Raw genomic sequence first — 12,892 nt, forward strand, 5'->3', positions numbered from 1 at the left:
CTGTTCTTATAAAACACTTTTAACTTGGCTGGGTAGAGCAACATGTAGCGATGGCCTGCGTCCTTCAGCCTCCTTTTCACTGATCCAAAGTTCATCCTACTACGCTGTACAAGCAGCGTATAGACTGGGTAGACCGTGATTTTTGCTGAACCCCTTTCAATCGTTCTTCCCCTCCGAAAAAATTCGAGGATCTTCTCCCGATTCCGATAGTTCAGGATCTTTGCGATCAGCGGCCGCAGGGGGGGCTCCAGGGGGCAGTCTCCTTGTCAGGGCCCTGTGCGCCCTTTCAACCGCGAACCCCTGGGTCAGCACCCTGCCTGCTATCTCCTGTAAAAGCATGGATTCCACGTATTCTGTGGGGTTTGAGCCTTCCGTACCTTCCGGCAGGCCCACTATACGGATGTTATTGCGTCTGGCGCGCCCCTCTGCTTGCTCAGCTCTGTCCTCCAGATTGCCCACCCGTTGCACGAGGGCATGGAGCTCCTTTCCATGTGCAGCGCACGCCTCCGTGTTCGGGGCCATCTCCTTCTCCAAGGCCCCAGTGCACTCTGCAATCGTTCGCACGTCCTGTCTCAGCAGGTTTACCTCTTCCTGGACCGCTCCGATCTTGAGGTCCAGGCCCTCCTGCAGCTCTTTCATTGCCTGGCCCAACTTAGTCTCCCAGGCCACCTTTTAAGTCTGTGATCGCTGCCAGCACCTCCTGGATCGTGCCCGGTGTTTCCGCTGTTGTCGTGGGGGGTCTCCTTGCTCTTGCCCCCCTGCGCTTCTGGGGGCGACCTGGCGTAAGCCTCCATCGTGGGCTGTCGGATCCTGGGTCTGATCCTGACATCCTGCTATGTTAACTGGGCGAGGGCCTGCCGTGACTCCCTCCGCACAAAGGTCCGCGTGGCCACGGACCACTCTCAGCAGGCCAAGTATGTACTTGTCTCTTCCCTCGCGCCCAGAATGGGTCATGTCCTCTCACGTGCTCGTACCCTCTCGGTGTAGTGGCCCGTCTGTCATGTTCCTTTCGTGGCCAGTGCTAGAGTGTGCTCACCTATTCGCCGCACTCCCTTTGTTCCCCCTCTTCCGCGATCACAAGGCCATCCAGCCCACAATGTCCAGGCCCAGAGGGGCCACTTTAAGTGTCAGGGGATCAGCAATTGTCTCGCATTGGCCTCGACAACTGGCCTCCACAACTGGCCTGCGCCGATGTTTCGTCTGTCCCTATGGGATTTCTCCCATCTCCCTGTGTATACAGAGTTAATCCACTGCGCTGTGAAAACTGCATCCACCACCGCCCGCTCGTTCGCGTTGGCCCCAGGATCCGGGGCCACCTTATTGGTGTGCGGCCACAATGAATCTTCCTGGGTTCCGCCGGCGTTCGATCCGATTACGCCGCGGGCCCAGTGTCGGCTACCAGTTTGCTCAACGAGTCTGAGCAATGTACAGTCCGTAGGTTGTACCAGCTTCAGGTGCGTTTGCCTTTTAGATGTGCGCTGCCTCAGTGAAGAAACAGCGCGTTCCGGGCAAACGGCGCGGTCTGCTTCTAATCGCTGGTCTTGGAGTTCGGTGCAGGGGCTTTACAAGACCTACATCTCGTGACCCCTGTTGTCCTCTTTGTCTCTGCCGCCATTTTCTTCCACTCGCCGATTCGGGGCCCGCGGCGAGCTGACGAGTATAACTCGGTGTCCTCACCCTCCACTCGCATCAAAGTTTCAGCGAGTGTAGCCATCATCTTCACACGCACGAACATTATTTTTCGGTGCCGGCCGGTTCCCGTGCACGCACTTCCCCTCCAGGATCATTGCAGGATCAGCGGAGCTCCACGAGAGCACGTCCCTTTACATGGCCGTCCAAGCCACCCCCCCCTGAATGTAACATCTTTATATTTCGCTGCAGGCAATGCTGAAGTGAATCAATCCGAAGAAGGAAAAGAGGATGTCTCTTTAAGACGCATGTTTATTTAACTGAGACGAGACGAGTGGAGAAAGGAGGGAGGGAGGGAGAGAGAGTATGGAATGCAGGGGAACCCCCTAAGGAGATCGCACCTGGGTGTTGGGTGGGAGTAAAGCCAAGCCGCGGAGCACATGACTTTCAAATCGGCATGGAACACCATAGTGAGACGCTAGGGGGCCAGTGAGAATGGTAACCGGGAAACCACTGCCCGAAAAGAGGGAGGAATCCAGGAGCTGGTGGTGGCGTGACCACGAACACTTCGTGGTGGGCGAGACTCCCGCTAAACGGCGCCAAGACCATTGCATCTTTGAGTGCGAGAAGCTCCATGCCGCCTGCGTCTGTAGACGGCTGCTGTCGGAAGAGAAGCTAAGAACGAGACGCCACCAAACAGCCAGAACAAGAAAACCGAGTACCCAAATGGGTGCTGATCCCTGCAATGTTCCCATACGCAGATGAAGGTACCAGGGAGAAGGGGGGAAAAGCAGGAGGCTGCTGGGGCAGGAGTATATGAAGAGTGCAACTCGGCCCAGTCATGAAGAAGAGATACGAGGAATAAAGTTGTTTGATTGCCAATGTGAAAGGCTCATAAAGAATGAAGAGGGACTGGAGACAATTACCCTGGGAAGATGGGAAAATGTCTTATGAACAAAGAGTGGATAAAGTGAAGCCCCCGGCATGGCTTCTGAGGAAAATTAGATCAGTCTATCAAGAGAACCATATAATAGAAGATGGAGTGTAAAAGAGAGAACCTGGGAGTGTGGGGGAGGGGTGTAAAAGGGTATCAAGTCCCATGCAAAGTAGACAAGGATGCATTGAGAGACTTATAAAGAGTCTGAAGTGAAGAAGAGTTTGAAAGACTCACGAAACAAGCTGTAAACAGGATAACCTTAAAGAGAGCACAAAGCCCAGAATTGTTTTACAAGAGCTACAAGATCTGATGGAGGAGCTATCCAGGGCTTACCAAAAAATATATATAAGAGGGACATTTCCAAACAGGAGACTATCAGAAGCTACAGGAAGATTTGGAGAAGAATGACCTTCTCTTGGCTGAGTTTGTTTGTTAAACTAGTGGTAGGGTTGGGTGGAGTTGGGTTTGGACCGAGGACATTTTTTACAGACGAGCACCCTTAGTTTCTTTAGATAGGCAGGGTGTTGGGCCATTTCATTGAATAGAATTCATAATGTCCTTAATGTGTCAGACTCCTTCTGACCCACCACAGGACACAGGTGACCGGAGGGATGATAAGCAACAACTACAGAAGTTGAATAGTCCTGGGTGCACAAGACCGCCAGGGAAGGCAATCAAGGGTTTAGTCCAGTATTCCAGAAACTTGGGAAGTAACCCAAAGGCGTCCCATTTCCATACACCAAATAAGTAATCTTGAAGCATCGAGCTGACCAGGTAAAACAAAAGATTGTGTGAAGAAAGAGGAGAGGTCAGATTCGGGAACAAAGTAAGAAGCACAGGACATACCACACAACTGCTGGAGCTCGTTGAGAAGCGATGCATCCTAGAATCCGCTTCCCTTTATTTCCTGGTCGGGTGATGTTGCATTTGTGTCCGCATATGGTGCTGTGTGTCCCACTGTCTGCTTCAGTGTCTGGTCTGGTTTCCCTGCTATGGTGCTCCAGGAGGCGCCAAGGAAGCTTCCAGCGCTTTATCACTGCAAGGATCATCCTACATGCCAGCTGTCCATGACAGACAGAGGGCATCGGGGCTGTCTGCAAGCTGGTAGATTGAGATTTGATTTCTGTTGTCAGTGGGGTACACTTTAGCTGTCGGTAACTTCTAGGACCCTGCAGTTTCCAACATGGCATCTTTATAAACAGTCTTTTGGGTCAGTACCCTATTCAGTGTTTAGAACATGGTTCCCAGGCATCTACTAGTAACTGACACAGACCCTTCAAATGTATGGTAGATTTTGACTGGTGTGGAAAGTGGAGGGCTGGGGAGGCACAACTAACTTTGATAGTTTTCACATTGGGAACATCAAGGTGTTAGAATGTTGTGTCCCTTTCCTGAGTTAAATGGGGAGGGAGACCAAACCACTTGAAGGAGGCAGGTACCTTCAGCTCAGCCAGCGGCTGAAGTGGCTGCTCAGCCACGGACAAATCTGATTACTGCAGTGTGGCAGCTAGAGCACAGGGAAACCGACACTTGGCAAGAGATCGCCCGCACATAGACCTCATGTGAATATGACCATCTTCTGTGAAGGCAAGAATCTTTGGTGCAGGTAAGCAACTTCCAACAGAAGTCCTTCACTGTCCGGAAGTTGTGACTCTACAATTCAGGACCACGTCAAGTCCAATGTCTACTCTGCTCATCTGGGAACATAATCCACCCAAGTCAAGACAAAGCAAAGAGCAAACCCCAAAGCCATTTAGGAACACATGGAGTGTAGGCAACCTAGGTTCCAACCAGGAGGGTGTATCGATCCAAATGCCCAGAAGCCAACTAACCACTGGTTGGTCGCCACAATCCAAACCTTCCCAGGCCAGCCCCCTCCCAACAAATGCCTAAAATGCACTCTGCTCAAGAATCCCAAACACCACCCATTCACCTGGTCACATCTAGCCCCAGCCTCCCCATCCCAACCCTGAGATGCAAGCAGAATTCATGACTGTGCATAGGCTCACCAATTCACCCCACACAAGGAGAAAAACCTAGCCGGTAAGCTGTCTTTGAAATCTAATAGAGGAGCATCTTCTATTACTGATCATGCCATTTTCAGTTATAAATTAATTGTATTCTAGATGCTAAATTGCTGGATTTGAAGACTTAATCTCTGCTTAGTCAGTTGTCAACTATCTGTGCCTTTAGTGATGTGTAATTTGAAAATGTAAAACAAAAAACACGCAGTGTCAGTCTTGTACTGACCCACGTGCATATACAATCCAAGCTACTTTTACCCACGCCTCACTTTCTCCCCATCACACCCTGGTTTCCGTGATTCTGTCTGCCCCCCACTTACCCACCATATTGTTCTATGTACCGCACCTCATGAGATGCTCCTGTTATTGTTATTCCCTGTGAAGTGCATTGCTGATCTTTATGGCCTACTGTATTACACATCTGAATTAAAATAAATGATCCACTATACCTTGTGTGTTTGTGTGTGTATGCTAATTTGTCTTATAGGTGGCTTAGATTGGGCTGCTATTAAGTCATTTTTGGGCCACTTATGTATTGATGTTGATCAAGGTACATAAACAAGAAAATCCAGTATCTGTTTGGTGGCGGCCAGTTGGAACCGCAAAGTGTATTGAAATAACAAGCTGAACCTTCTTTCTATTTTGCATTCCAGATGCCTTCTAAAAATACTACCATGATCCAGTATTGTTTTCTACTGGTAACATATCTCCTATTTACATCTGAAGCAGTACCAATAGATAAAGACAAGACAAAGATCAGTGAAGAACCACCTTTAGAAAAAGAGAAAGATTCTTCAGTAAGTGCATTTATCTCCATGTAAAGGATTCATACCTATTCCCTTTGCAAATGATCGATTTCCATGCTGTGATTTATACAGATAGCAACTTTTTAAATTTGTGACTGTACTCAAGTGCAAAATTTTAGCTTAAGCACAGATTCAAGGAAGATGGGGGTGTAAGTGGGGGCTGGGGTGGGACTGCGCTTTTGAATGTTTGGCCATTTACCCACCCATTGACTGCCCATGGCAGTTCCATCCATTTCCTATACCTCCCTGCCCAAATCACATCCTTCTGAGATCTTTGTACTACCTCTATCAACCAAAGAAATCACATGTTGTGCAGAGTTCTTGATAAGCGTTCTTCTGAGATGTAATGATTTATTTGCACTTGTAAGTGTGCTCCTGGTATAATAAAAATGGCTGAACTAAGTGTGCCCACAGCCAACTGATGTATTATCGGTATGTCTCTTGGTCTCTGTCCTTGCTATGAAGTCCTGTAAAAAATAAGCACTGGAAAAATCCAGCAGTTTTGTCTTTTGTATGGGTGTTAGATAGGCATTCCCAGGTACTGCTATCCTATGCTCTGCTACTCGCAGCATTTTCCAACTATTGCTGTTTTATGGCCAGGTAGAAGCATTATGGTAGTGCCTGGCAAATGCCCATCCCAATGCCTGCACAAAAGCCAAAACGGTTGCCTTTTTCACTGCCTGCAAGTATTGCGTGTTGCGCCTGCTATGCTCTCTTTTGTAAACGCTATAAAATTAAAGCCTATTCAGTTCTTACTTGAAAGGTTTATGCCTAAACCTTGTTTTGTTTGTGCGTTCTCAACAGCACAGGGGTGATCGGCACCAATGATGCATTAGGAACATTAATTTAAAACTCCTAAGCAAGATCCCATTTCCACTGTGCATTGTGTTGTAGTTTCAACTAAATATGTAGAGGACATTTTAAAATCTACTGTTCCTAGAGAAAAAATGTAAATCTATTAAATAGAAATAAAGAAAATCGAAACCGAATATATTTACGCATATTGCACACAGAGGTGGGCTGAATTGGCCATTAATGTCCTGGGGCTCAAGTTACAGGCCTGAGTGAAGCCAGAGCCTTATTTATGGGCCAATGTTGCTGTTAACAGCTGATTCAGCCCAACTTCTCTGGTATTATTTCTCTTGGCATCTTGGTCATTGAGTGTGCCCACTTGTAATCGGCCCTTCCATTTCCATGGCATGTGTTGGCAGATCCGCCCAGGGAGAGGAAGCGGCGGCCCATTGGAGAAGTATTGGGCCTGAAGAGAGGTTTGTGCCACAGTGGTAGTGAAAGGAAAGTGCAGTGTTGGGGATTGCACAAGGGACATGGGGGAGAAGCAGGCGAATCAACATTGTGGCAGCGGAGGTGCGAGGCGAAGATGGAGAAAAGTTTTCCTGTGCCAGTGTAATGTCACTTTTTTGTACCTGTCAGCAATTCCTATCGGTTGGAGAATCTGACCGCATTGGTATCGTCACATTGTCCTTTCTGTCAGAAAATCCTACTGATAGGAAAATGTAACTGTGTAGGATAATTTGACATAAATGGTCATGTCATTTTCTCCGACCTATCAAAAAATCCTAACGCAAGGAAAATGTATTTAAAATTTAACAGCATAGGACATGCCATTTATTTTTAAACGCATCACAAATTCGTAGGTACAGGAAAATGTTCACATCAGAACAGTATGAAAATGTGACAGATTGGAAAAAACTGGCAACAAAGGTCTTGCCATTTTCTCCTACCCATCAGAAATTCCTACCCGCTGTAAAATGTAAAAATACAGAGGTAGGAAAGTTTGACAGGGTTAGAAAATCTGACAGCAAAGACCTGGGATAGAGAGACCCACATGGGCATCCACTAATTAGAGGTGGGTACTCTACCAGAGAGTTGTGTTCAATCCTAGACCGCCATGGACATGAAGGAGGAGCCTGACATCTTCCAAATGCAATCTTTACCAGAATGGCAGCCATGGAAACCCCGACACAGACTGGGACCCTGAGCTCACAGACCAGTCTTGGACGAACCATGGCTGCTTCATGTGGATTAAGTGTGTGGGGCTTAAACCTTTTTTCACATCCGTATATCCTCCCCTGACAGACGTACTCGTTGAGGGATTTAATAAGTGCCTCAAAATGGTCTTCAGAAAGCTTGTGGAAACCAATGAAATGCACTGGGATATAATGATCCCTTTTGCTCTTTGCAGTAAGAAAAGCTCCCAAGTCCCTAAGTGTCTCGCTATTTGAACTTCAATATGGGCACAAACCAAGGGACGCACTGGACATACTTAGATGGACGAGAGGGAGGAAGCTGCGTTACCTTTATACCAGACCGCACAGAAAATAAAGGAACATATGAAAATTGTTCAAGATCCCACTTAATCAAGGATATCAAAAAGGCATGAATGACCGGAAAACTGCTTCTCGCTCTCTTTCCTTAGGACAGAAAGTATTAGTGTTGCTCCATACATCCGAAAATAAGATGTTGTCCCGGTGGCATGGACCATGCAAGGTCTTATAACAGACAGGCCCATTTAATTATGGAGTATCTCAGCCAATTAGAAGACTCAAATCTATCATTAACATCCTTTTTTTTTTATTTTATTTTTTTTAACCTTTCATTTTGGTTTTTGTATAACAGTAACGCAACAGCGTTGCACAGGCTACAGCCAAAGATCCACACCCTCCCGACTCCCCTCCCCCATACCCAACAGCGACCGAGTCCACAAGTAATGCATTCAGTCTATGTTCTTCAGATGGCGTTTGCATTGTATCGGTGACTTCAAGGGACTGGACCAGGGGATGAGTTCTGTGATGAGATTGAGTCAGTGGTGGACCTCAGGTATGCGACGTAGTGGCCCCAAATGTCTGGCGGCCGGGCGTGGAGTGGCAGTGTCTTTATGAAGCTTGTTTCTGTATCTTGGCTGTATGACACGTCTTTTAGCCAGCATTGCAGGTTAGGGGGAGGTCCACGTCCCCATGTCATTGCCACCCTTCTTCGCGCTAGGACCAATAGTAAATCTCGCAGTTTGCGACCGAAGGACTAAGTGTCTTGTTAGCCCCAGAAGTGCCAAAGTAGGGGCGTGGTCTAGTTGAGTTCCAATGATTGCTGCTATTTTTTCCAGTACTGAGTTCCAGAATTTAGTTATGCTTGGGCATGTCCACGCTAGATGTAGGAAATCTGCCTCTCGGGCCTTGCATCGCTCACATGTTGCTAGGGCTGTCGTCCGTTGCGAGTGAAGTTTTGCTGGTGTGTAGTACACTTGGTGTACGTAATTGAAGTGTATTTGTAGCCTGTGTTGAGTGATACTTTTTGAGTTTAGTGCAGGATGTAAGACTAGTCTTCGTCTGTTATTGTGGTTTGTAGGGCTTTTTCCCACCTTCTTTTAGATGCTAGGGATGTGGGCGCTGTGTTGTTCAGGAGTGACTTGTAGATCTCTGATACCAGTCTCCCGCTGCCTTGCGATTGTATCACTCTGTGAAGCCATGTCGGTTGCTGTTGAGGGAACGTGATGAAGATGGTATGGAGTAAGTGGCATAGTCTAAAGTATATGAACAGGTCCAGGGTGTTGTTACCACCTTTGTCTCTGGCCTGCTGCATAATGATAAACGTGCAGTCGACGAAGAGGTCTCCCAGCGAATTTATTTGCAACTTGTCCGTCTTAGGTATGGTCTCGGTGGTTAAGGGGAGTCCTGTTCTGAATCTTGCTGGAATTAAAGGGGAGAAGCTGGTCTGGATTCTATTTTTTGCGCATTCTTTTTCCAGACGGCATATGTGGTTTGTACTACCTTAAGCGTGGTGTGTGATATGCTGAGGCTTCCCAGGTTTTTTCGTTCTGAGGAGGTATGAGGTCGCCAGTACTCGCTCGATTTGGACATGTCATGAACCGCAGAGCACGCCCCTTTTGGACTTCCTGGACCCTGTCTCCACGGAGCTTGCACTCCATAGTACTCCCAACATGGCCGTCCAGCGTAAACACCTCTTTCCGCTCCATGCCCTGGACGTAGCCTATTCTATTTATAGACCACGCCTTCCGTGGCTCAGCGCGTCTCAATGCTATTGCAAGTGGCTACCAGACGTGTGCACCTAGTTCGCAGCTTTGTTTCCTTGTCCTCGTTCCCTTCCTCTTTGTAGCCCTTTCCTTTTCCCTGTTTCCTGGATTCCTGTGCAAGTCGGTCTACTCAAGACTCCTGGATTCCACGATCCCGGAAGTGAACGCAACCTCGAGTCAGAGGAGACTCTAGCAGCCCTAGTAAAAGCCAGGTCCATCCGCAAGAAGACGGCGACCAAGGACCCCAACAAGGAACGGACCCAGGTGAGAAGGGGGGTGAACACCTTGACACATGAGGCCTAATGAAGTCTGTAGGATACCAGTGCCAGAGGAACTAGGCTTGAGCGGCCCAGTAGTAACGTTCCAGGCCGCCTTTTTTCACGGGATGGATGAGTGTGAAGTATGCCACTCTCGATACCTTACCTGCCCATAGTAAGTCAAGTATCCGCCTTCGGATGCGATGCAGGAACCGCTGTGATAGTAGTAGGGGGATGTTTGCAAAGAGGTACAGCAATTTTGGAAGAATTGCCATCTTGACAAGGGAGACACAGCCCCAAGGGGTGAGTGAAAGGAGCTTCCATCGGTTTATTTTGCCTTGTATGCTTCCACTGTTGTCCCATAGTTATCTTGCATAATGTCTGAATGGGATCTGGATAGGAAGATACCGAGGTATCTGACTTTTGATTGTTGCCAACTAAACCCAAAGTCTTCTGCAAATTCTGATGTCGCAGTTAAGGGGAATATGATGGATTTTGAGTGGTTGATCTTGAGTCCAGAGAAGTTGCCGAATTTGATGGCCTCACGCATGTTTGGGTTTAAGTTCGTTGCGGGGTTGTGTATGAATAAAGCTATGTCGTCTGCGTAGAGGGAAATTATCATTTTGTGGGGTCCGATGGAGAGACCCCTGTGCAGATGGCGAGCTTGAAAATCAGACGCCAGGGGTTCCATCACTAGCGCAAACAACACTGCTGACAGAGGGCAGCCCTGTCTGGTCCCTCTCTGTAATCTCATTTCTGAGGATCTGGTGTTTCCCAGGGTGATGATGGAGGTTGGGTCTTTGATAAGAGGGCGATTAATTTGAGATAGTAATTGCCTAGACCCACGCGCCGTAGGACATCGAAGAGAAAGGGCCATTCCACCGAGTCAAATGCCTTTTCGGCGTCTAGTAGGGCTGCTATTGCTTGAGTCTCAGGGTTGAGCGCCACATGGCTCTGAACATTCTCCTGATGCCGAATGAAGTGTTGCGCCCAGGTATAAAGCCAGCCTGACCGGCCAGTGCCAGATCGGGCATCAGGTGGAGTAGTCTGGTGGTAAGGATTTTGGCCAGTATTTTGTTGTGCAGATTTATTAAGGATATTGGCCTGTATGAGGCGCAGTCTTCTTGCGATTTTCCTGGTTTATGCAGGAGGATCATGTTCGCTTGACGAAGGGTTGATGGTAGTGTTCCAGTTTCTAGCGCTTCTTCATACACCTGCTGTCATGAACCAAAGACATAGCCCCTTCTGGTCTTCCTGGTCCTGGTCCAGATGGAGAGTGTGCTCCTTGATACTTCCAACGGACACGGCACGTTCTATAAATGGGCCACGCCCCCGCGCGTCTCAACGCTATCTCTAGGTAGTGTCTCGACGTGTGTGCGCTGCTCGGCGTTACCCTTCCAAGTTCCTGGCCAACTCCCTTATTCTTTCTTCCCTTTTCCCCTGTTTCCAGTATCTCTTACCTTTCTTCGATCCTCTTCCTGGACGTCCTGGAACACGTGACTTCCTGGAACTTTGAACGCTCGCGCTGGAGTCAGACTCGACTCGCGCGCACTTATACAAGTCCCGGTCCGGCCGGGAGAAGGAGTCCTCCGCGGAACGCCACAAGAAGAGAACTCAGGTGATCCGGGGGGGAAACCTTTGACACCTGCAGCAGGAGCGGGGCCAGAAGGTGGCTGTGAGCATTATAGAATTCACCTATAAGACCGTCAGGCCCTGTGGCTTTGGTGTTGGGGAGATTTTTGATCGCTGTGAGAATTTCTTCGAGGGTAATAGGGGCATTCAGTGGGTCTCTCAGCGCTGGTCCAGTATAGTTCAATGTTCTCGAGGTATTGGAAGAGTTCTACTGCGTCTGCAGTGTATTTGGTACTAAAGAGTTCTTGATAGAAGATGCAGAATGTTTCGACAATTTCTTCTTCTGTGTGAAAAAGGTCTCATTTTTGATTTCGGATTCTCTCCACTAAGGGTGGGTTTCCTCTCTGCTGCTATTAGTCGTGCTAGAAGGGCTCCGGGCATCTGGCTTTTACCGTACTGGCAGACTTTGTGGCCTCGAGATAGGAACTTTAGTTCCCTTTCTGCTATTGATTTGAAGTTGTCGAGTTCTACCTTGAGGGCAGCAAGGGAACTGGGGTCTTTCAACTGGGTGTATTTTAGCTCCCACTCTTTCAGTTTGGCTTCGCTGGAAGCTAGTTCTCTTCTGATGAGCTTTAATATTCCGTGTTCGTTCGCCAGGCACACCCCCCCTGATGTAGTATTTCAACGTATCCCAGAGAATGCTGGCCAGTGTGACTGATGATTGGTTTATCTCTAGAAAGGAGGATATCTCTTAGCGCAGTTGATCTGCACAGACTTGGTCCTGGAGGGATCCGGGTTTGAATCTCCATTGTGGCCTGTCTTTCCGGCTATCCAATAGGATGCATTCGATGGTGACAGTGGAGTGGTCTGAGAGAGACCTTGGCAGAATTTGATACTGTCCCCATTGAAGCTGGCTCTGTGCGAACACGAACAGGTAGTCCAGACGCGAGTCTGTGTTGTGGACCCATGAATGAAAGGAGTATTCACAGGCTTTCCAGTGGCTATATCTCTAGACGTCGATAAGATTATAGGCGTTGCAGATTGTTTGGATTTGAAGGCTTACTTTGGAAGGCGGGGTCTTTACACCTTTTGATTTATCTTCATGGGGTACCAGAGGAGTGTTGAAGTCGCCACCCCAGATGATCGTAGCTGACCCTGCGGTTTCCAAGTGTGTCATCACCCAGTCAAAGTTGTTAGCGCTATCGTTCGGCCTGTAGGAGTTTAATAAGGCAACCTCTTTTCCTTCTAGGATTCCTCGTACGAGGAGTGCTCTGCCTTCCGAGTCTTTTTCTGAGGGTATTAGCCTAAGTCTTACTCGTTTGTTTATCAAGATGGCAACTCCCCTAGCAAACGGGGAGTATGAAGAGAAGTTCATGTAACATTCCCAGTCACGAGCCCAGCTGTTTTCAGAGCTGGGGAGGTGTGTTTCCTGACTCAGGGCTACGTCTATCTTATGTCTCCAGAGGTATTGGGATATTTTGCGTGTTTTAGATCGTTAATTGCCCCACCCCCCTGATGTTCCACGTAGCTAGGTTGACCATAACCTTCTGTAAACATTTCTCCTACGGATTTGGTCATTGTTTCTGGTGATTGCAGACCATGTTGGAGGTGTACCTACA

The 12,892-nt window shown here is 48.2% G+C and overlaps 1 protein-coding gene across 3 annotated transcripts in view; it reads left to right on the top strand.

The window, feature by feature from the left end:
- NUCB2 (nucleobindin 2) overlaps window positions 1-12,892 on the top strand; it is a 680,179-nt gene that overhangs the window by 64,723 nt on the left and 602,564 nt on the right. For all 3 annotated transcript variants that reach the window (XM_069623774.1, XM_069623775.1, XM_069623773.1), the window contains exon 2: window positions 5,244-5,387. In XM_069623774.1, the coding sequence (XP_069479875.1) occupies window positions 5,244-5,387 (144 nt within the window). The remainder of the gene's footprint in view (window positions 1-5,243; window positions 5,388-12,892) is intronic.

The sequence above is a fragment of the Ambystoma mexicanum genome, chromosome 11, assembly GCF_040938575.1.
Source record: "Ambystoma mexicanum isolate Mex_15411 chromosome 11, UKY_AmexF1_1, whole genome shotgun sequence".
Classification (NCBI taxonomy): Eukaryota; Metazoa; Chordata; class Amphibia; order Caudata; family Ambystomatidae; genus Ambystoma; species Ambystoma mexicanum.